The sequence below is a fragment of the Eurypyga helias genome, unplaced genomic scaffold (genome assembly GCF_000690775.1).
Source record: "Eurypyga helias isolate BGI_N326 unplaced genomic scaffold, ASM69077v1 scaffold3574, whole genome shotgun sequence".
NCBI classification, from domain to species: domain Eukaryota; kingdom Metazoa; phylum Chordata; class Aves; order Eurypygiformes; family Eurypygidae; genus Eurypyga; species Eurypyga helias.
In genome coordinates, this window is record NW_010244160.1 from 20,351 (window position 1) to 40,207 (window position 19,857).

The 19,857-nt window shown below is 37.3% G+C and overlaps 1 protein-coding gene across 1 annotated transcript in view; it reads left to right on the top strand.

Annotated features, from left to right (window-relative positions):
- Positions 1–19,857, top strand: part of LOC104508122 (thrombospondin type-1 domain-containing protein 7A-like) — a gene marked incomplete at its 5' end in the record, with an annotated part of 44,225 nt that overhangs the window by 14,353 nt on the left and 10,015 nt on the right. Inside the window, 9 exons of the mRNA XM_010149637.1 lie at positions 659–837; positions 4,321–4,326; positions 4,988–5,121; positions 7,387–7,540; positions 8,399–8,540; positions 9,005–9,120; positions 14,378–14,495; positions 17,210–17,355; positions 17,855–18,029. Coding sequence (XP_010147939.1) covers positions 659–837; positions 4,321–4,326; positions 4,988–5,121; positions 7,387–7,540; positions 8,399–8,540; positions 9,005–9,120; positions 14,378–14,495; positions 17,210–17,355; positions 17,855–18,029 — 1,170 coding nt within the window. The remainder of the gene's footprint in view (positions 1–658; positions 838–4,320; positions 4,327–4,987; positions 5,122–7,386; positions 7,541–8,398; positions 8,541–9,004; positions 9,121–14,377; positions 14,496–17,209; positions 17,356–17,854; positions 18,030–19,857) is intronic.

A 19,857-nucleotide genomic window follows, 5' to 3' on the forward strand; every position in this document is an offset into this window, starting at 1 on the left:
TCCCTGCAGACCATGTCATACCCCTCTCCAACCTCTCAGGACTGATGACTTATCCAAACCAAACATCTGCTTTTCCATTCAGTGCAATTATTCAGTGTGCTACTGGGGGCAGATGGTTGTTAATCGGCAGATCATTAATGTGGCAGGCCACTCTCTTTCTAGCCTTAGAAAGGTCACGAAGTGTTAAGTTCCCTCGCTCCAGGCTGGTAAGATACATATCTTTTGATTCAGTTGGATTTTTGATGTATAATGACAATTGAATTACTTGATACAGTTATGGAGGAGAATTTAATTAAACCTTTAATTAAACCTAAAAAAAATCCATATTGTTTTTACTGTGTAAGGACAATGCAACCAAGAGATGATTAGTGTCAATTACACTGTAGCTGTCAGAAAGTTTGAATGCTAAAATCTGGTGAGTGTGAACCTTAATCAGATAGCAGTGAGGATGCTCAGCTGCCACTCTAACACAGTCTCCAGCTCTATGTGTCAATTTTCTGTGGAATTTAATTTAGCCCTAATAATGAAAAAATCTCTCTATTCACACAATCCTGTCAAGTCAAACTTTAGACAATCTAAATGAAGTAGATGAGGGCTTCAGGGAGAAGTGGCAGAGTGACATGCTGAAGAGATTTCACATTCTTTTCCATTCACACAGGTTATATTGAGGAAGCCTGTATTATTCCATGTCCTTCAGACTGTAAACTCAGTGAGTGGTCCAACTGGTCTCGCTGTAGTAAATCCTGTGGAAGTGGGGTGAAGGTTCGCTCTAAATGGCTCCGTGAAAAACCCTACAATGGTGGAAGACCCTGTCCAAAGCTAGATCATGTCAATCAGGTAATTTTGTTTATATTTACATTATTGATATAGCTTTTTCCATACTTCAGATTACCTTTTTAGCTGTATTGTTTCTGGATTTAGAAAAACTGTACAACATAAGAAGCAGATGCAGGTAGAAGGAGGAATATGTGTTAGTTTAGATTTCCTCAGTTAGTATAGGATTTTCTTCATTATTTCCTTACCTGCAAGAACTTAGCACTGCAGATCGGAGACAATAAAACATTCTTGCATGCAGATGTGAAGACCATGTTTCTGAAGAACTTCTCTTACAGTGGGTAAAATGTCTCATTAAAGATGCTCAAACTGGTAAGATCCTTAGTGTCATTTCCCCAACCATCTTAGATCAGGAAGCAAATTAAAAGTTCTGAAACACTCACCAAGTATCATCCCAGTGTCCCTTAGTGGATTTTAGTCAGGTTGGATCTTGAACTTCTGGATACACTTGTCCTGGCATGCAGTTGCAGTCAGGACTGCACTTCTGAGATCAGTCTCCCAGTTGTCCCACTAATCACACTTTATTTTCCAGTGTGGAGCAGTGTGGCTGCACAGTCTGGATCTTCTTCAGGTGAAACCAAGCCAGAAAATGTGATCCAAGAGCACACTGCTTTGACCACCAGTGAGCATTTAGTCTTTAGGACCAAGTTTAGCACTAGTTCATGTTAAACTCCTGAAGATTGTTTGCTTGCTTGGAGAATTATAGAAAGAAAAACCTTCCTTGTCAATTAACTTACACTCTTCAGAGTTGATTTATGTTCATATTACTGTTGAATTTAATTTAGTCTGCAGAGCCATGTTAAACAGCCACACAGTCTTCTCTGTAAATATTCAAAGATTGAAAAAAAAGAAGTGCTGTCAATTTACATTTGAATAAAAATGCGTGTACTTAATATTATCCTATTGACATTTTGCTAGTACAGAGTGAAATGGGTTGTTGATTTAATTTTCTACTTTAGGGACTGTAATTAGTTCTAATTTAGAAAATAATAACTGTTAAACTGCAGCTAATAAACTAAGGTGGTGATCTGTTTTAACAAAATACAAACTAAAATAAGGGTTGCTGGATTTAGGTCAGCATGTAAATAGGCTTCAAATTAGGAGGAATGTGTTTCAATAGGAGAAAATTATAGTCTATACAGAAGTCTTTTTCCTTCTTTAATATTCATGTACTACATAATAGGCTTGTATTTTTTTGCATCGAAGGTGATTTTGCCAGAGGTCTGTTAGACACTTACATGCAACACTATTGCCCTCTACTGGTATTTCGACTCGAACATGTTGCAATGTTACATGGTGCTTGCCAAATAGTAATAGGTGATTCAAAATGTAATTATTGTAAAAATAAAATTGAAATATAGTACTTTAATGATAAGGAAGCTCTACAGGTAAGATAGGAATGTTGACGAATATAGAAGCTGTATCTTTCAATTTTAAATACTTTCACTGTCAATTCAGAAACACGCAGGGAATACACCTGCATTCTAATTTTGAGTTAATTATTTAATCTAAATGTGATCCAGCATTCATTCAGCTGGAAAACTACTGACTCTTAAGAATATTTATTTCAGTTATTAAATGTAATCTGATTTATTTTTGTATTCAGTACTTATATATGTAACATGTTTATTTGTATACAGTCAAAGCATCATGGTTAGACTGTGCCTTTGTGTCCACAAGTATGTGGAAGATGATGTACAGAGGGGCTATGCTGTAAGCTGACATCTACAAATCATAAACTCTGAGGAAAGGCTTCGATGTGTTGTCTAGCCCGTGGAAGAGAAGATTCGAGGGAGGATGCTGGCAGTCTGCTAGCATGTACATAAAAGGCTGTTGCAAAGAAGGAGGAAATAAGCCATTTTCCATGGCCATCTTGGATAGGATAAAAAGCAGTAGGCTTAGACTGCTGCAAACAGATTTGGGTTAAGCCTTGGGAAAACTTTTGAATGGTAAGGCTAGTGAAACATTGAAACAGTGCTTAAGACATCTGTTAGGTTTTAAGAGTGAGTTGCTCAATGTTTCTCAGGGCTGACATGTATGGTGATTGAGCACAGTGAATGCTAGATGTCAGTACTCACTTCACTAGGCTAAAAGTCTTCACAATTCCAACAATAATAGAGTCAGGTTAATTATAAAATCATGTCAGTGGCCTTCAGAGGTTTTCAAATGAAGAGGCTAATCTGCACTGTCAAGGAAAATAAGAACACCCCTCTCTTCACTGACTACAGGCATTATTTACGCCATTATCCAGTCAGGTTGGTATGCTATCCTTACAACATCCAACCACCATGGCCTGCAGTCATGGTTACAAAAATAGCAGTAGCATCAGGAGAACACCACTTAACACATGCAATGCCATATAGAGTTCTCCTTTGGCTTTCTGACAAGATATCCAGTTTTTATGTTACTAGAAATGCTGTTGAATATACAGGACTTAGTATTCGTATGCCAACCAGGATGAGACATATAGAGATGTTTCCCTAAATTAAGGCTTTGTTACTCTCATTTTGGAAATCCTGGACAAGAATAAATAAAGTGCCACTTCCCACATGACTGCAGATTGTGCACTGAGTCCAGTATCTTCCCTAACATGTATTTACACCACCCATCTTTACACCTGAGTTAATGCTTATGTAGTTCAAAGATGGCCCAAATATGCTGGCACGACTATGCTGGTCATGTTGTGCATGGGCTGATCAGTCTATATCATACTCTACGTATTCATTGTTCAAGTAATTATTTTTTTGTGATTGGAGGTAATTTGTTGAAGGTTAACTCATAAACTGTCAAACCGTCAGCCTTTTCTTCTACCCAAGCAGTGTTGCTGTAAATAAATCAATGAGTTGTTAAAGACAATGTCTTGGATTGTCTAGAAATATTAGTTGTGCTGACTTGATACCCAGAATGATATATGAAGTTAACTGGTATAAGGTAATTTTGAGGCAATGGGTTTTAAGTAATTTGTGCATAATTAAGATACTCAGTGAACGATTTAGAACTTTGGAAGGATGAGAACTGCCAGTGCTTTTTATTCCCCTGAATCTATTGCACTTAATGCTGCCAAAACAATTTCAATTAATAGAGAAGTCCAGTATCCTCTCCAAAACCACTAAGGATTTTCTCGTCATAAAGAAATTGGATTCCCTGCTGTGTGAAGAGTTGATGCTCATTACAGGCAAAACAGAAAAACAGTTTTATCATGTGTTAGGGACTGAGAAATAGACTAGCTAATTTACAGTCACTTCCCACTAGTTGTAATTTATAAACTTTATTTTCTTCCAAGGGCAAACTTCTTGCAAAAATGTCTCATGACAGCAAGGGGGATGCAAGAGGAAAAAGTGGATGCCTTTGCCTTGACAGAATTCATAGAATATTGTTTGTAATAACAGCTAAATGAATGCCATTTAAATAACTATGCTTCACTCTAATAATTCTTTCTTTTTATTTTTGTTTTTTCTTTTGGGTTCATGAAAATACTTTCTTCAGGCTCAGGTAAGGGTTTCTAAAATAGAGAAATAACCTTAACATGTTCTTCCTGATTGTGCTCCAGTGTTTATGTTGTCTGTCCTTTTTTGTAAAGTACGTTTGAGAAAATATATGGAACACTGTGTAAGGTGCTATAAAAGATACTAACGTTGGGACACGAATATATTAGAGTGATTTTAAGTATCCACAATGAAAAATAAAATGAACCAGCATATATTGATATAATTTACCTTGAGCTCCCCTCTCTATAGAAATACAGAAACCCAACAACTTGTAAAAGTGGGATGAAGTAGTTGAAGAGAGATGTGAGGGATAGAAGTAAAGTTTTAGCAGACTTTTAGCAGCATTTTTCTAGAAGGAATACTCATGAGCTAGCCCAGTTACAGATTTTATGTTAGTTTTGTGGATGTTATTGGTGGAAATGACAGTCTGGGCTTAGTGGCAGAGATAACCAGAGAATCTGTCATTCGGTGTCTTAGCTTCTGATTTTTTGTTATTACTATGGTTTTCTATCATTCATTTTGTCTGTATTATTACTACAGTCTCTAAATCAGCAAGTTTACATGTTACTCTTATCAAAAAGATCATTAACCTTTTTTTGCATGATCACTGTCATGTGTTTATCTTACTTGTGTGCAACAAAACTGATGCTTGATGTGGATTCCAGGTCTATGAGGTAGTCCCCTGCCACAGTGACTGCAGCCAGTACGTGTGGGTTACTGAGCCCTGGAGTGTCTGCAAGGTGACCAGTGTCGACTTAAAAGAGAACTGTGGAGAAGGTGTTCAGACAAGGAAAGTCAGGTAAAACAGTATTGCTCCTCCTTCACTCTAGAGAGCTTTCAGTCATGGCTGTGTAATGATGTAACTCTGTGTAAGGTACAGTGGTAAGTCCAGCCATAGTATACTGGACCAGAACCCTGGCTGATGTAAATCAGAATAGCTGCAGTAAGTGCAGTATGGCTCTGTCTACTGATTATGGATATAGACCTTGATTCCTAGTTTATAAACTAATATATATTGTATTTCTTGTACTACTTCAAACACTGCAATGTATGATTTCAGTGCTTTTCTGAAAGGTAAAATGGTCCTCTTTCTAGATGAGAATATCATTAAAAAAAAAAAAAGAAACCCACACCAATCTTCTAAGTATGTATACACTTGGGAATAATAGGTATGCTTTTTTTGAGTTTTTTGTTTGCTGGGGATGAGAGGGTGTTTTAATTTTTTTAATGGCCGACTGCAAAGCCAAACACAATTTGAGATTATAAATTTGAATAATAAAGCATAATATGAATTCAGTTTGAAGGAACAAAATGGGAGTTGTATGAAGTAAACTGTTAAATGTTATCTTCTTCCTGCCACAAGCAGTTAGAAATGGGTAAAAACTGGCTGGAAGGCCAGGCCCAGAGTGTGGTGGAAATGGAGTTAAATCTGGTTGGCGGATGGTCACAGATGGTGTTCCCCAGGGCTCAGTACTGGGGCCAGTCCTGTTTAACATCTTTATCAATGATCTGGACGAGGGGATTGAGTGCACCCTCAGTAAGTTTGCAGACAACACCAAGCTGGGTTGGAGTGTTGATCTGTTTGAGGGTAGGGAGGCTCTGCAGAGGGATCTAGACAGACTAGATTGATGGGCCAAGACAAATTGTATGAGTTTCAATAAGGCGAAATGCCAGGTTCTGCACTTTGGCCACAAAAATCCCTGGCAATGCTACAGGCTTGGGGATGATTGGCTGGAAAGCTGCTCCACAGAGCGGGACTTGTGGGTATTGATTGATTGATAGCCATCTAAACATGAGCCAGCAGTGTGCCTGGGAGGCCAAGAAGGCCAATGGCATCCTGGCCTGTATCAGGAATAGTGTAGCCAGTAGGACCAGGGAAGTGATTTTACCCCTGTGCTTGGCACTGATGAGGCCACATCTTGAGTACTGTTCTCAGTTTTGGGCCCCTCCCCGCAAGAAAGACATTGAGGTGCTGGAGCATGTCCAGAGAAGGGCAAGGGAGCTGGTGTTGGGTCTGGAGCACAAGTCCTGTGAGGAACGGCTGGGGGGAGTGGGGGTGGGTAGGACGGCGTGAGGAGAGACCTCGTTGCTCTCTACAACTACCTGAAAGGAGGTTGTAGAGAGGTGGGGGTTGGTCTGTTCAACCACGTAATAAATGATAGATCAAGAGGAAATGGTTTCAGGTTATGCCAAGGGAAGTTTAGCTTAGTTATTAGGAAGAATTTCTTTAATGAAGAGGTCATTAGGCATTGGAACGGGCTGCCCAGGGCAGTGGTGGAGTCCCCATCACTGTAGGTTTTTAAAAGTTGTGTAGATGTAGGGCTTAGGGACGTGGTTTAGTGAGGGACTTGTCAGTGTTAGGTTAGTGATTGGACTAGGTGATCTTACAGGTCTTTTCCAATCTAGGCAATTCTGTGATTCTGTGATTCTGTATCAGCTTTGCTCTTGCAGTTCTGGAAAACAAACTCAAGCCTCTTAATTTGAATGATCCTAGTAATATACTACTTAGTCTTCCGCTGACAGGTGGAAGGGATAAGTTAAGCAACAGACTCCACAGAACTGGAAATACTGTGGAATGAAGACTGTCTTCAGCTCTGCAAAAATGAACATAGTAATTTCTCATCTTTACTGGGCCTCCAGCTGCTAATTTAATAAAATGGTCATAGAAAAGCATCTGTGTAAATTAGGTATTAATACTAAGAATACAAAATTTTAAAAGTTCTTTTATTTCTACACTTAAAATAATCAGTTGAAGCATGCACAAAATATGTCTAAACTATAGCTGATTTGCATTATTCTGGCTTACTGGTAATAATAAATCACCTGCCCAGAAACTCTCAGAAAATTACTGATAGGGAATGTATAAATCCTGTGCATTTCATTATATGGCTGTCACCTGTAAAAGTGAGGACTTTTTTTGGCTCTTGGATTTTTCTTGGATATTCATAGATCAATACTTGGTTGTGTTACTTCAGTTGCATGCTGACAAAATGTTAAAATGCTTCAGAATACTACTGTACAAAATCCATGGCAGATGCAGTTTATGTGCAGTTCTTTTTTCCAGGTGTATGTTAAACACTGTGGATGGTCCTTCTGACACTGTAGAGGACTATCTGTGTGATCCTGAAGAGATGCCACTTGGTGCTAGGAAATGCACATTACCATGTCCTGAAGACTGTGTTATATCTGAATGGGGACCATGGTCTCGGTGTTCTTTGGTAAGAAGTATACTGACACGTAATGTTTATCATTTTAGGAGGATATTTTAGAACTATATGCATGACGTATCATGCAAAGATGCTGGATTGAGCAGTGATTTTATATGTAAATATCTATATTTGCTATTATCTTTAGGATCATTGGTAGTTGTTACAAATAAAGTACCCAGTATTATCCATTAAGTGAAATTGTTCCAAACCAAAAAATATAGTGTCACCAGTGGTCATTCTTTACTGAGGGATTGGTTCTCTGTGGTGGAATAGCTTTGGCAGTGGCTTGTGAGTCCATCTTTGAGTGTAGCTGTGAGCCTTTCCATAGCAGTGCAGTCACTGCATTAAAAATGATCTCTCACTTGCAAAGAGGAAAGTGTAGATCAAGACTGAGCATAGAAAGGTAATTTGGGGTCTTATATTTCCTTTCTGACAGCAATTTCAAAAAGATTAAAAAAAAAAAAAAAAAACAATGACAACAACGACAACAAAACTCCAAACCAATGATAAAAAGATATTTCAGGACCTCACAGTATTTGGGCTCTGGTGCACTACAGTATGGCATTTGGGAAGTGAGCATCTGAATCCAGTTAATGAATGAAATGTTTTCAAAGTGCTAGGACTGAAATATAAACTAGTCAGGAAAGTACCAAGTTTTTGCCAAGTTAAAGGATATTTCATCTTGGGTGAAAGAGCAGACTAAGTTCTTTGAAATAATACGGAAATGGTTTCTCTGAGGCAACAGCACGAGCCTGCTATTTTAAATTTGCGTTCTGTGAAGAGGTTACTTGAAAGGTTGTTATAATGTTGCATGAAAAGGCATCAAGATGCCGAAATATCAAAGCTGTTTCCAATCTCCCTTTCAAGCCATGCAATGGAAGTAGCATCCGTGAAAGGTCAGCTGAATCTCTGAGACAACCATATGATGGGAAGTCTTGTCCTGCTGCCACTGATACAGAAGTCTGCACTTTGAACAAAAACTGCTACCACTATGACTACAATGTTACAGGTATTTGTGGTGCTGTGATCCAGTGACGGTTTGGGACTGTGTTCCTTTCACCTTACAGGAAGATTTTTCTGCTTTCTGTTCTTATCTGAAGGGAGCTTGTACTGAAAACTAATTTAGGGTATTCTATCCAGAAAAAATGTTATTTGAGACTTTGCAACTTGGGTGTAGTGTGCGTGCTATAACCCCAGGAAATTTATTTCTATGATAATTTTGTGATTTGCTTAAAATCTGTGCAGATGAAACTAAATATGAACGTTTCAGGAAGGCATCGGGCACTGACTATTTGCAGTAACAGTGGTTGTTTCCAAAAATGTGTAGCAGCTGGCTTCCATGAGCTTTTTTGCATGTATAAAAGTTTCTTAAGAGGACTATTTTAGGCCATCAAAATTAGAATTAGGTGGGAGATGGATCATTATAAGTTTTATCTAACATGTCTTCTACACTAATGAATTTCTTGCCTCCAGACTGGAGCACATGTCAGCTCAGTGAGAAGGCTGTCTGTGGTAATGGTATCAAAACACGGATGCTCGACTGTGTTCGCAGTGATGGCAAATCAGTTGACCTGAAGTACTGTGAAGAGGTGAGTGGGTACCTGTGAGTAACATCCCTTCTAATGGTGCTAATTAATGCTGAGCCAACTGAGCTCTATGGCATGTAACCCATCTTTGCCAGATGTCATGCAACAGTGTTCATGGATTGTTAAGTACCTCTCAAATGCCAGTGGCACTTTGAAGTGCCATCAAAAGTGATTTTTATACAATTTCCTTCAGTTACTTCTAAGTGCCTATGTGAACGTATGCTAATTATTATGTCCTGAAGGAAATTACTTAGAAACAATAATTAATAAGGTAGAATAAAGGTAATAAATCTTAATCAGAACACTAATCATCATTCTAATGTGATACAATTCCGGCATGGAGTGTTGGACATCTGCCAGCATCAATCATTTACTCAGTGTGTTGGAAAATCTTTCTCACATGCCATTCTGCAGCTGGGCTGAATGCTAACTTCTTGTAACCAGCTGTACAATGCAAAAGATACCCAAGCTGGTGTGGAAAAATGTCCGGTATGATGAATGAAATATTAAATAGAAGGATATATGGAGAACTAACCAGCAGACAGGAGCCTTAGATTTTGAAAGAGAAATTTTGCAAATGTTCAAACTAACTTCAAATTTGACAGCACTGGTTTTCTGCCATTTTATGTGTTGGTCTTAAAGTTTTCAGTTGCATGGAGTTAGTAATGGGAGGACAACACAGGTGTTGCATTAAGGGCAGTCCTACGTGCATTTCGGATGGAAAGTAACAGAACTTGTTTCAGCTGCCATTCCCCACCATCTTGACATCAGAAACAAAATCACTTGAAATGGGTGACTAAGGTGGAGTGGCTTCCACAGCAGCTTGGGTACCAACAGCTTTTCTGTTGGACCTTCCTGACTAGTAGCCGCTCTTCAGGACATGCCCATAGAGAAGAGATTCATCAGAAGTGGAGAGGGTCAGGAAACCATCATGTACCTTGAACTGTAGAATCTGACCTACTTAGACTTCTCCAACCCTCTCCAAAATCATGGATTCCTGAATCCGTAAATTCTTAGGCAGGAAGTTTCAGCTTGAGGCTGGCACCCTACTTTTGTCCCAAGTTCCTCCTTCACACATAGCTCTTGGTTTATAATCAATTCTGATCATTTCATCAGCGATGTCTCAGGAAAAAACTCAGGATCTGGCTACCTACCAGCAAGTGTCTCCGGTTAATAGTGGAATGCATTAATGCATTTTGTTAAGGTTTTAATGCGTTAAAAGAAAAATGGGCCCTCGGGTTATTTGCAAGAGACAGCGATATTGATTAATTCATACTGAGACATTGTATAAAATATCCATCCACATAAATAATAGAAAAAATATTCTTTATTAGATTTTAAGGGTAAGTACATTCCTTTAACCATAAAGCCAAGATACTATTCCTGTTTTTAACGAAAGATTTTGAGTGACATTCAGAACAAATTCTTACATTTTACACTAGAATTTCATTACAGAAAACCTCTGGAGCTTTCCTGAATTTAAGAAATTAAAGTTTATTGCTCAGAGAAATAATTAGAGCAACAACATAGTATTTCAAAAGCTACTTGCTGTAAATGACTGGCCAATGGACATCACTGCAGTGGGGTCATGGCTTTATCAGCAAACACTGTGATACACTCTTGTTTGCTCTTTTGATTTGCTAGACCTTATAGAGATACATCTTCCTGTAGAAAGTCCTGGTCCGCTCCCCAGTCATACTGTTAAGGCTATTTGTTGAATTATGGATGTGTAAGCCAGTGGTACAACAAGGTCAAAGGCTGATCCGATAACTGAGGAGTAAAACCTGTTAACCTGATTAACAAGGAAGCCAGGCTGTTCAGATCTTACCAAACCCTTCATTCTAAAGATGTGAAAGCCCACTCTATGACCTTCCAGGTCATCAGAGGAGACTATTCAAGAAATTATCAAAATGTGAATATATGCTGTTCACTTCCTTCTAATCTAATCACAGAGGATTGCTCAAGGTGGGATTTTTTTGCTGTCATTTTGCATTATAAGGGCAGTGCAGAAGGATTAAGTGAAGTTCAAAATAAGGTGCATGTGGTTAGAAAGTTGATGATAAGAAAAAGATTAAATAATTTTGTAGTGACTTAGCTAATCGAATTTACCCTGGGCTATCATAAAAATTTATACTAGAGGTATGAATAAAGCAAAAGATTTGTTTAATTTATGTGTAGATACATTTACAGAATTATGATTCTCATTAGTATACACAAAGAAGAGAGATCAGAATAGTTAAACTTGTCCCAATCCCTAAGAAAGTAAGTAATCTGATTGCACTGTCTGAATTCCTATATGTAATAGGTAGTTCAAGAAATTAATAAAAGCCATATATAAGAAAACCTCTTTGCGCTGTCTTTTGACTATCACCATATCCAGGTATGAACATCAATGTAGTAAAATATGATTTCTTCCAAGCCCCTGTGTTCTGGTTTCCTAATGCATCCATATGATTTTGTGTTTGTTGCAGTCAATCAGCTAAAGAAGCTAGCCAGTTATCCTGATTACTGCCAGGATAAATCAATTTCTAGAGCTTATTTCCAAGTCCTCCTTATGTTAACATAGTTCCCTTCAAACTCTCAAGGCATGAGATTACTTGGTATCTAACTCTACAAAATTAGCATATAACAAGAACTCAGCTCGTCTTTTCCTCGAATATTTGAAAATCAAATTACCTAAAGCAAGCTGGTCCTGGTCATATTCATATTTATGGGTTATTTTTATCCATTTACCTTCAATTAAAGATCAGAAAAGCCTAGAAACCAGCAGTTTTGTCTGCATTAGAAAGCAAAGTTTTCTGTTTTATTGGCAAATAGTCTGCTTGTCAGATTATATGATTAACCTCCAGCAGAGGTTAATCTGCAGTGCTAAACATTCCTATAAACACATACAAATACTTTTTGCAGACCACAGGGTTTATAGAGCATGCTGGTCTGGCAGCCTGCATCCCCTGGCATGTGCAGCCAGGAGTACAGGGCGCTCAGTAGAAGCTTTCAGTGTAACTCCTCCAGAACTTGCCATTCTCAGATCAGAAACCACAACTCACCCAAAACAGAGGCTCTTTTAGGTCAGGGAGCTACTGAACACTATTCCAAATATTTCCTAAAGTCTTAAAGATGAATTCTTGTTCATCAGTTGAAGGAAGGAGAAGGGTGAGAATGTGATTAATATCAAATTGCAGCCTGCCAATTGTTCCCCAAAACTACTTCAGAAGGACTTCAGTATCTAAGACATGCAAATGGCAGATCACTGTGGGTAATGTGGCCTTCAGGTTTCTCCTCTTCACCTTTTAATCCCTCTTGGGCTTTTTCTTCTCTAGCTGACAAAGTCCAGCTGAGAAGGCCAGTCTTGAAAGAGAGCAGTTACATCTTTATAATTGTTAGGAATCAATTCAGCAGCCTTTAAAGCCTTTGCTCAGAAGATTTTACCCAAATATGGACTTAAAACATGGTTCTCTAGTTTACTAATCATGCAAATTCCAGATTATCTGAAGGTTTCAGGTGTTGCCTCTGTGTGATAGCTGGATAATCAAGGTTATAAGGTACTACAGAGAAAAGCCAAATACTCCATCTTTGATGTATAAAACTGAACAGAAAATTTGTCTCAGTAAGTGGTATTGCAAGTACAAATTTAAGACTTCGTGAGTCTATCAAGGCAAGACATTTCCAGTACTTGTGGTAGTTTATTTATGGAGGGTATGTTAATGTTGTGCCTAATTATTGCTCTATGCTTGCGTTTAGTAGGAAATCTGGTTTTTTTATTTCCTTTTTAAAGTCTTAGCCGCTGATTTTATGTCATTAACCTTTCCAATCATTAAAATTAATAGATTTTGAAATGTCTAGTTTGCCTTTTTTTTTAACTATGAGGAGATTTTAGCTGCTTAAAGATATCCACAACCTCCTGGGATTCTGAAAGGTCTCAATGATAATCAAGGTCCACTGGTGAGGGCCAGTGCAGAGGAGTCTTTTACGCTGGGAAGCTGCAGATCTGGTCATACTGTCAGGATTGATATTCTTTCACATTTACATCATACACACTGTAATCGACCTATCCTTTTAACTCATTCTGAAGCTGTGCAAGCTGCAGGGATTATTATTGTCATGCTAATATTTTTGCCATCAGCTGTAGTCCATCTGGCATCATGTATTCTCATGTGTTAGTGAGAATATCTCCTTTCTTCCTTAGATGGGGAAAACCTGGAGCATGAGAGTTTATAATAACATAGAAATAGGTTGTCAGGATCAGACCAAAGGACCATGTAGCCACTGTGCCATCTCCAAGCATGGCCATAAAACTCTTAGTTTTCTATTGCGGTTCCATCTTTTGTTACTGTTAGGCTGACTCCTGCCTGGAGACGAGCTCAGTACAGAATACATTTTTGGGAAAACATGTGAGTGTCCCCTTCTCTCATACACTTGCAGCATTTGCAGCTTTTACTTTAGGGATGCTAGAGGACTCTGGGCTTTACAAAGCTTTTCAGAAAAACATGCAAAGCTGCTTTTTTTTAGAACAAATAATTGTCAAACCAATGTTTTTGCACACAGTAGAATGGATAGCATAATATATATAATAAACTTACACACCATGTTCGGAAAAACACAAGAGAGGCATAAGCAGAAGACTAAGGAAGAGGAAGGAGGACAGACATAGATGAGTTTCCATCTACTCTCACAGCCTCCACCTGTTTACAGCTCTTGGGCTGCACTTGCCTGATGTGTTTCCTGTGTGTTTAAATGTTCAGATTTCTCTTCTATTTATTTGTTCAGTCTCTCCTAAGCTCCTGTAAAATTTTGGAATCTGCAACATTTTTTGACAGATAAATTGACTATTCAATACAATACTCTACTTTTGTTAGTTTTGAACCTGGCTCCTAGCATCACTTGAATTCAGCTGTTGATAGTTCTTTATTTTTATATTCCTATTTCAGAATACTTTATTGATATTTCGTAAGTTCCTTTGTCCTTTACCCATTGTATAAAGAAATACTGTAGAGTGGACGCCCTCTATTTATAGGCTCTAATTTAGAAAATAATTTATGAAAATAGGACTTAAGCTTGTATTTAAAAATCAGCATATGCATTAGGACTGTGTTGAAGTGAGATTTTAAAACATCCTAATTGACTTACTTTTTGTTTAGTAGTGACTTCATGCTTGTTTAAAGTTTCTAGGTTGTCTCAGATCCAGCATGTCTAAATGCGTACCCTGCATCTGTGATACAGACTGGGTGCTATGTGCTGAGCATTGAATATTTTCTTTTAGCTTGGTTTGGAGAAGACATGGCAAATGAATACGTCCTGTGTGGTGGAATGTCCTGTGAACTGTCAGCTCTCTGACTGGTCCCCTTGGTCTGAGTGCTCTCAAACATGTGGCCTTACAGGTCAGTATATACCTTTGGCATATTTTAAAGACTGAGGGGGTTTTTTCATGGATAAAAGCAATATCTCTTTTTGCAGAACTAGAAAATGTAGCTGGCTAGGGAGACATAAATCAGCCTTATTTGTGGAAATAATATACTTCAGTGAGACTGTACTCACTGAAAATAATGAGAATTTGGCCCAAAATAGTTTCTGATATTTCTGTAAGATATGACAAATGATATATTGAGACGAAAATAAATAATGATGTGAATATTTATTTTTCATCCAGTGAGGGAAGGAAGAGGAGAGAGGGATTGCCTTTTAAGTTTTATTAGTGGTGAGTTTAGAACAACTAAACTTACAGAAGAGCACAGTGATTAAAACCAACAAATTTAGTCACCAGAGAATTCCATATTTTTAAACATAGAACAAAGACATGGGGAAAAGTTACCTTCACTGTGATCACATTAATGTTTCTTCAAAAATGTTGCTAACCACCATCTAAGTTTTTTTTTTTTTTAATCAAATCTATGTCAGAGAATGGATATCAAACGGATATCCTCAGTTTTAGTTAAGGAGGAACTCTTGTTACTTATTTGCACTGGTATATCTCAGAATATCTCATGTATACAGACTACGGAAAGAGAAGGGTAGAAGCCCATCTATGAACCTCTTTGATCTGTAATCATGTCTGAAATATGTCATGACAGATACTGATTGGTTAGTGGTGTATGGATTCCAATTTCAATTGCTGGGCTCAGTGTAAAAGGATATTGCATCTTTTTGTGTTCCTTGGGGATTGCACCATAGGGAAAAGGTCTAAGCAAAAGCATCTGAACACTCTAGCCACCTCAGTATCCCAGTAGAGATGGGATCATTTTTTAATTATGACAATAAATAATTTGATACTGCAGTATCTAATAATGTAATAAGGTTTTGGTTCTTTGACCTTCTCTCAAAGCATGACTTCTACATTCATATAATCTACATTACTGCATTCAAAATCATATTTATAGAGTGAGGATTGAACTAACAGCTCTATTAAAGGCTTAAATGTGTTGCCAAATTTTGCTTTACAAACTTTGTTCATAGACAAGACCTGAAGAATCGACCTGATATTTTTCTGAATTAGAATTATGGTTGCTATGCTCTTTCAAAATGTGAGGGTGGGTTACTATCTGAAAACCCTGTGCTTTCCAAGTATAGAATTTCTTTGTAGAATTGAGAAAATTTATTTTAATAGTAATGTAAAACAGCTTTCAAAATGTCAGTGTTTTAAACAAATGACAGCAACGTCACAAGTAAGCCTTGAAGCTGTAGTTTTCCTATTAGGCAGGAACTTGGAAATAACTGCTCTTTTTCAATAAATAATAACCATCTATTAAACCCAGTGATCATAAAGCTGAATTGTTCTTGTGCACATATGCAAATACCCATAAAGTTGAGGAAGAACTCTGTATGTAAGAATTCTGCTCGTTTCAGTTCTTCTGGTTTTTTTCTCTAGTACTTTTCAAGAAAATTTTTTTTCTCCTGTGACATCTGAGTTGGAGCAGCTGTGAATCCAAGAATAATGAGGCTCCACCTGGCAAACATCTTCTGAGCTAGCTGCAGCTGTCTAGGAGATTGATAGAGTTCTGCTGCTGCTGCATCGTGGATTGTGTAGCTTGCTCTTAGCAAAAGATTTGTGTCATGATCATGAGGGTGTTTGATTCCAAATGCATCGGATTGAAATGTGCTTTAAAGATTGATTGGTTTGGCCAGCTAACACTGGGTGTTATGTAGATTTATGTAAAGTTTCAGTTTATTATAAGCCTCAATATACAAAATTTATATATACATCTTATTTCAGACTTGGTTCCCATATTTATCTGTATAATGATTGAAATACCACATCTGTGTTGGTTTCATGGAAACCTTTGCAAAGTGCCAACTCTAGCACAGACACCTTACCACTACTTCTGGCACACAAAAAAATTTTTTGTTATATCACATGACATCTCTGTATGAAGCATAATCGTCTAATGTACACAGCAAAATGAAAGAAGCAAGAGTTGCTGAAAGGATGAAAATGTCTTCCTCTTGCTGTGTATATAATTATTTGAAATAGAACCTATTTCTCAGTGATACTGGGTGGTGTGCTAGTCGTGGTTGAAGAGAAGATTAATGTTGCATAAGCCTAGTGTATTTTAATTATCTTTTGGGCCATCTCATGCAAAATCTGCATGTCATGGTATGCAGACAGACAATGAGGGAAAGTTGAAAGCTGTTCCTGGTTGCTGGAATCTATCATGGAACACAGGATTCTGTATTAACTCAGGGAGGAACAGAACATGTTGTTTTTTTCTAGCAGCAAACTCGAATGAGGAAGCAGAATCTCCACTGAAGTGTCACAAACATACTGTTATGTTCAGAAAGGGTATTTTTCCCCAGGCTTCTGAACTAGGAAATTACTACTTTTGTTTGCTGTTACAGGAGCAATCTGAATTCCGAATCAGACATCCTCCTTCACTTCTTGCAGTACAACCAGATGATAGACTATAAAGTGTCTGACTTGGAATATATAAATCCATGTAACAGACAAGAGCCAACAGATCTACTTTACAATCCAATTTTTCAAATATGGAAAAAATTACTTTATTCAAATACAAAGCTTTTCACCAAAATAGAACCGGCTTGAGAAGTAAATCAATTTAACCATTTTGTTGTTAGTTAATTTAATGTTTCTTATTTACAGGAAAAATGATCAGAAGAAGGACCATAAATCAGCCATTTCAGGGTGATGGGAGGCCTTGTCCTTCTCAGATGGAGCAATTCAAACCTTGTCCAGTAAAACCTTGTTATCGATGGCAATATGGCCAATGGTCTGCATGCGAAGTAGAGGTAAAAGCCATGAGAGACTTTGAATTTATGAAGATTGTATATGTAGGCATATTTGTGATATGCTCAGATATCTGCTCCATAACACTTTCAACAATTCTTAGAACTCACATTTGTCAACAGTTAGAACAACATTCTACAGATATTGAAAGTATAAATGTAAACTTTGGTACCCATGCATCATCTTTGATAATTGAAATCCTATAGTAGAAGAATATCTGTGGAAATAGATTGGCACTCTAGAAGAGATCTCCACTTGAAATACTGCTATGGTTGAAATTCAAATGCATAGTTAGCTCCATACTTTAAGAAACAGTGGTAGCACCCAGCAGAATTGTTTGTTTCAAAAGTAAAGAACAAGGTCTGTTCCCACACACTCCACCTCCCTGCTGGGAAGAGTAAGTAGTTAGATGAAATATAAGAGGAGATAGTGACATGTAGCTCAGATCTAGTCTTGTGGCACTTTTCTCTCTCCACAACCATATATGTCCTCTTTCCCCAGGATGCTCAATGTGGAGAGGGAACACGAGTGAGGAACATTTCCTGTGTGGTTTTTGATGGATCCATTGAAGATGCTGGCAAAGTAGTAGATGAGGAATTCTGTGGAGAAATAGAGCCTATTATAGATGGTAGTAACAAGATGATACTTGAGGAAACCTGCACTGTCCCTTGTCCAGGTAAAAAGCTATTCAATTAAATCTTGCATTTCAATATTAGGTAGGTTTCATTACAGTTATCAGTGCCTAGCATTAGCCACAGGCAATTAAATCTTTTTCAAATGCTTTACTGATTGGATTAATCCATCAAATGACCAACAGTTACTTTCTAGTAGTGGCAATAAATTAAAAGTACCAGGTTTATCTTTTATAAATACATGTCTCAGTCACAGATTGTACCTAATAAGAATATTTTTTTTCCCACAAAATCTTTTGAAATAAAATCTTTGTTTACCTCTACAACAAAGAATGTTCATTTCCAGTAAATATTTGCTTTAAGTGCTTAGAGCATTTAATAAAGCTAACAGCTTCATTAATACTTTTCATAGAGTCTAAGAACTTGATGCCTTTTACAGGTCTCTAAGGAAGGTAAGCTAGGAGTCTTTATTTTTTTGTTTAAAAAGGCTGTTGCAAATGAAACTGATATTTTGATCTCTGAGAAAATGTGTTTCTAGCTGTGTAACACGCTGGACGTGACATGCACTGTCATTTACCTTGTAGACTGAATCCAAAGTCAGTGTTACAAATAATAAGGTCCATGACCCTCAAACTGAGAAGGATTAAGAGTCTGTAACATCTGTTTAATTTACAATAAAACCCCTCCAGTTCATTTCAAACACTTACTTTTAGAATTTGAAGTATATTACTGTTCGTCAATAGAGTCATTAATGATGTATATTCAGAACTAATGATTAACTCCTTCAGTTCTGATGTAGCTGTCAGTTCATACCAGACTTTGTTCTTTTACAACTCTTCTCTTTCTCAGAATTTTTTTCCAGTCCATTTCAGATTGGACTGAAAGTAGTTGCCTAAGTAATAGAAAATAATCAAAACCAGAGTGGCTTCCATCACTGTTTTGTGCACAGTATTCCAATTGCGTTTTTAAATATTTTTGCTTATTAAATGAAAATTGGAATTAAAACAATGTAGTTGTGTTTTCTTGTTTGTCAAATTTATTAAAAAAGCTGTAGCTTATTATTGCTCGCTTTTAAAATTTGCTGAGCAGGAACCTGTTCTTCAACAATCTCAAATCTAGCCAGCCATAATAACTGCCCTGTGGGGATGTGCGAATGATACGCTCCAAATAATGTTTCCAAAAATCACTAGTTGTTTTCCTATTATGTATACATCGGTTCTTCAATTATTCATTTTTTTGCATGCTTTCCTAACGTTGGCAAATAAAATTCCTTCATTAATCAAGCATCTGGTCAACACAGTACTGATTATATCTGTCATCAGTATAATGCAAGGTAGCATGAATTTTTAATAGCTCTTTCACTGAAATAATGAGAAATAAGAGGTTTATTTATGAGTCTGTGCACAATCTAGTCCCATTTTCTATTGCAGTTTTAAGAAAATGGTCTCTGTGTTGTGCCTGAGATCTTCCTCAAATATTCTTTATCCAGTCATGCTAATTAGTGTCATTAGTGGAATCTTATTTTTCAGTTTTGCTCTGTAAGATAAAGTTCTACAAATCTGTATTATCCTAACATGAAATAGCCAGAGCAGGCATTTTAAACACCTTCCCATTTCCCTTTCTTGCAAAGAATGTTCCAGCAGTTGCTTCTACTGTCTGTTCGGAGAAATTCTGCAGGAGGAAAATCAACAATTAATCTTTGTAAAACTAGAGCGTATTTTCTCTTTGTAAGGTTAAAGAAGAAATGTGAACAAGCTATATAAATTCATCATATGGGATACCGTGCACGGTACCCTAGAATTTACAAAACTCCAGACTTTGGGTGGAATGTTACTCAGAAATTCAAAATGAGAGTGATTTTATGGGAATGCT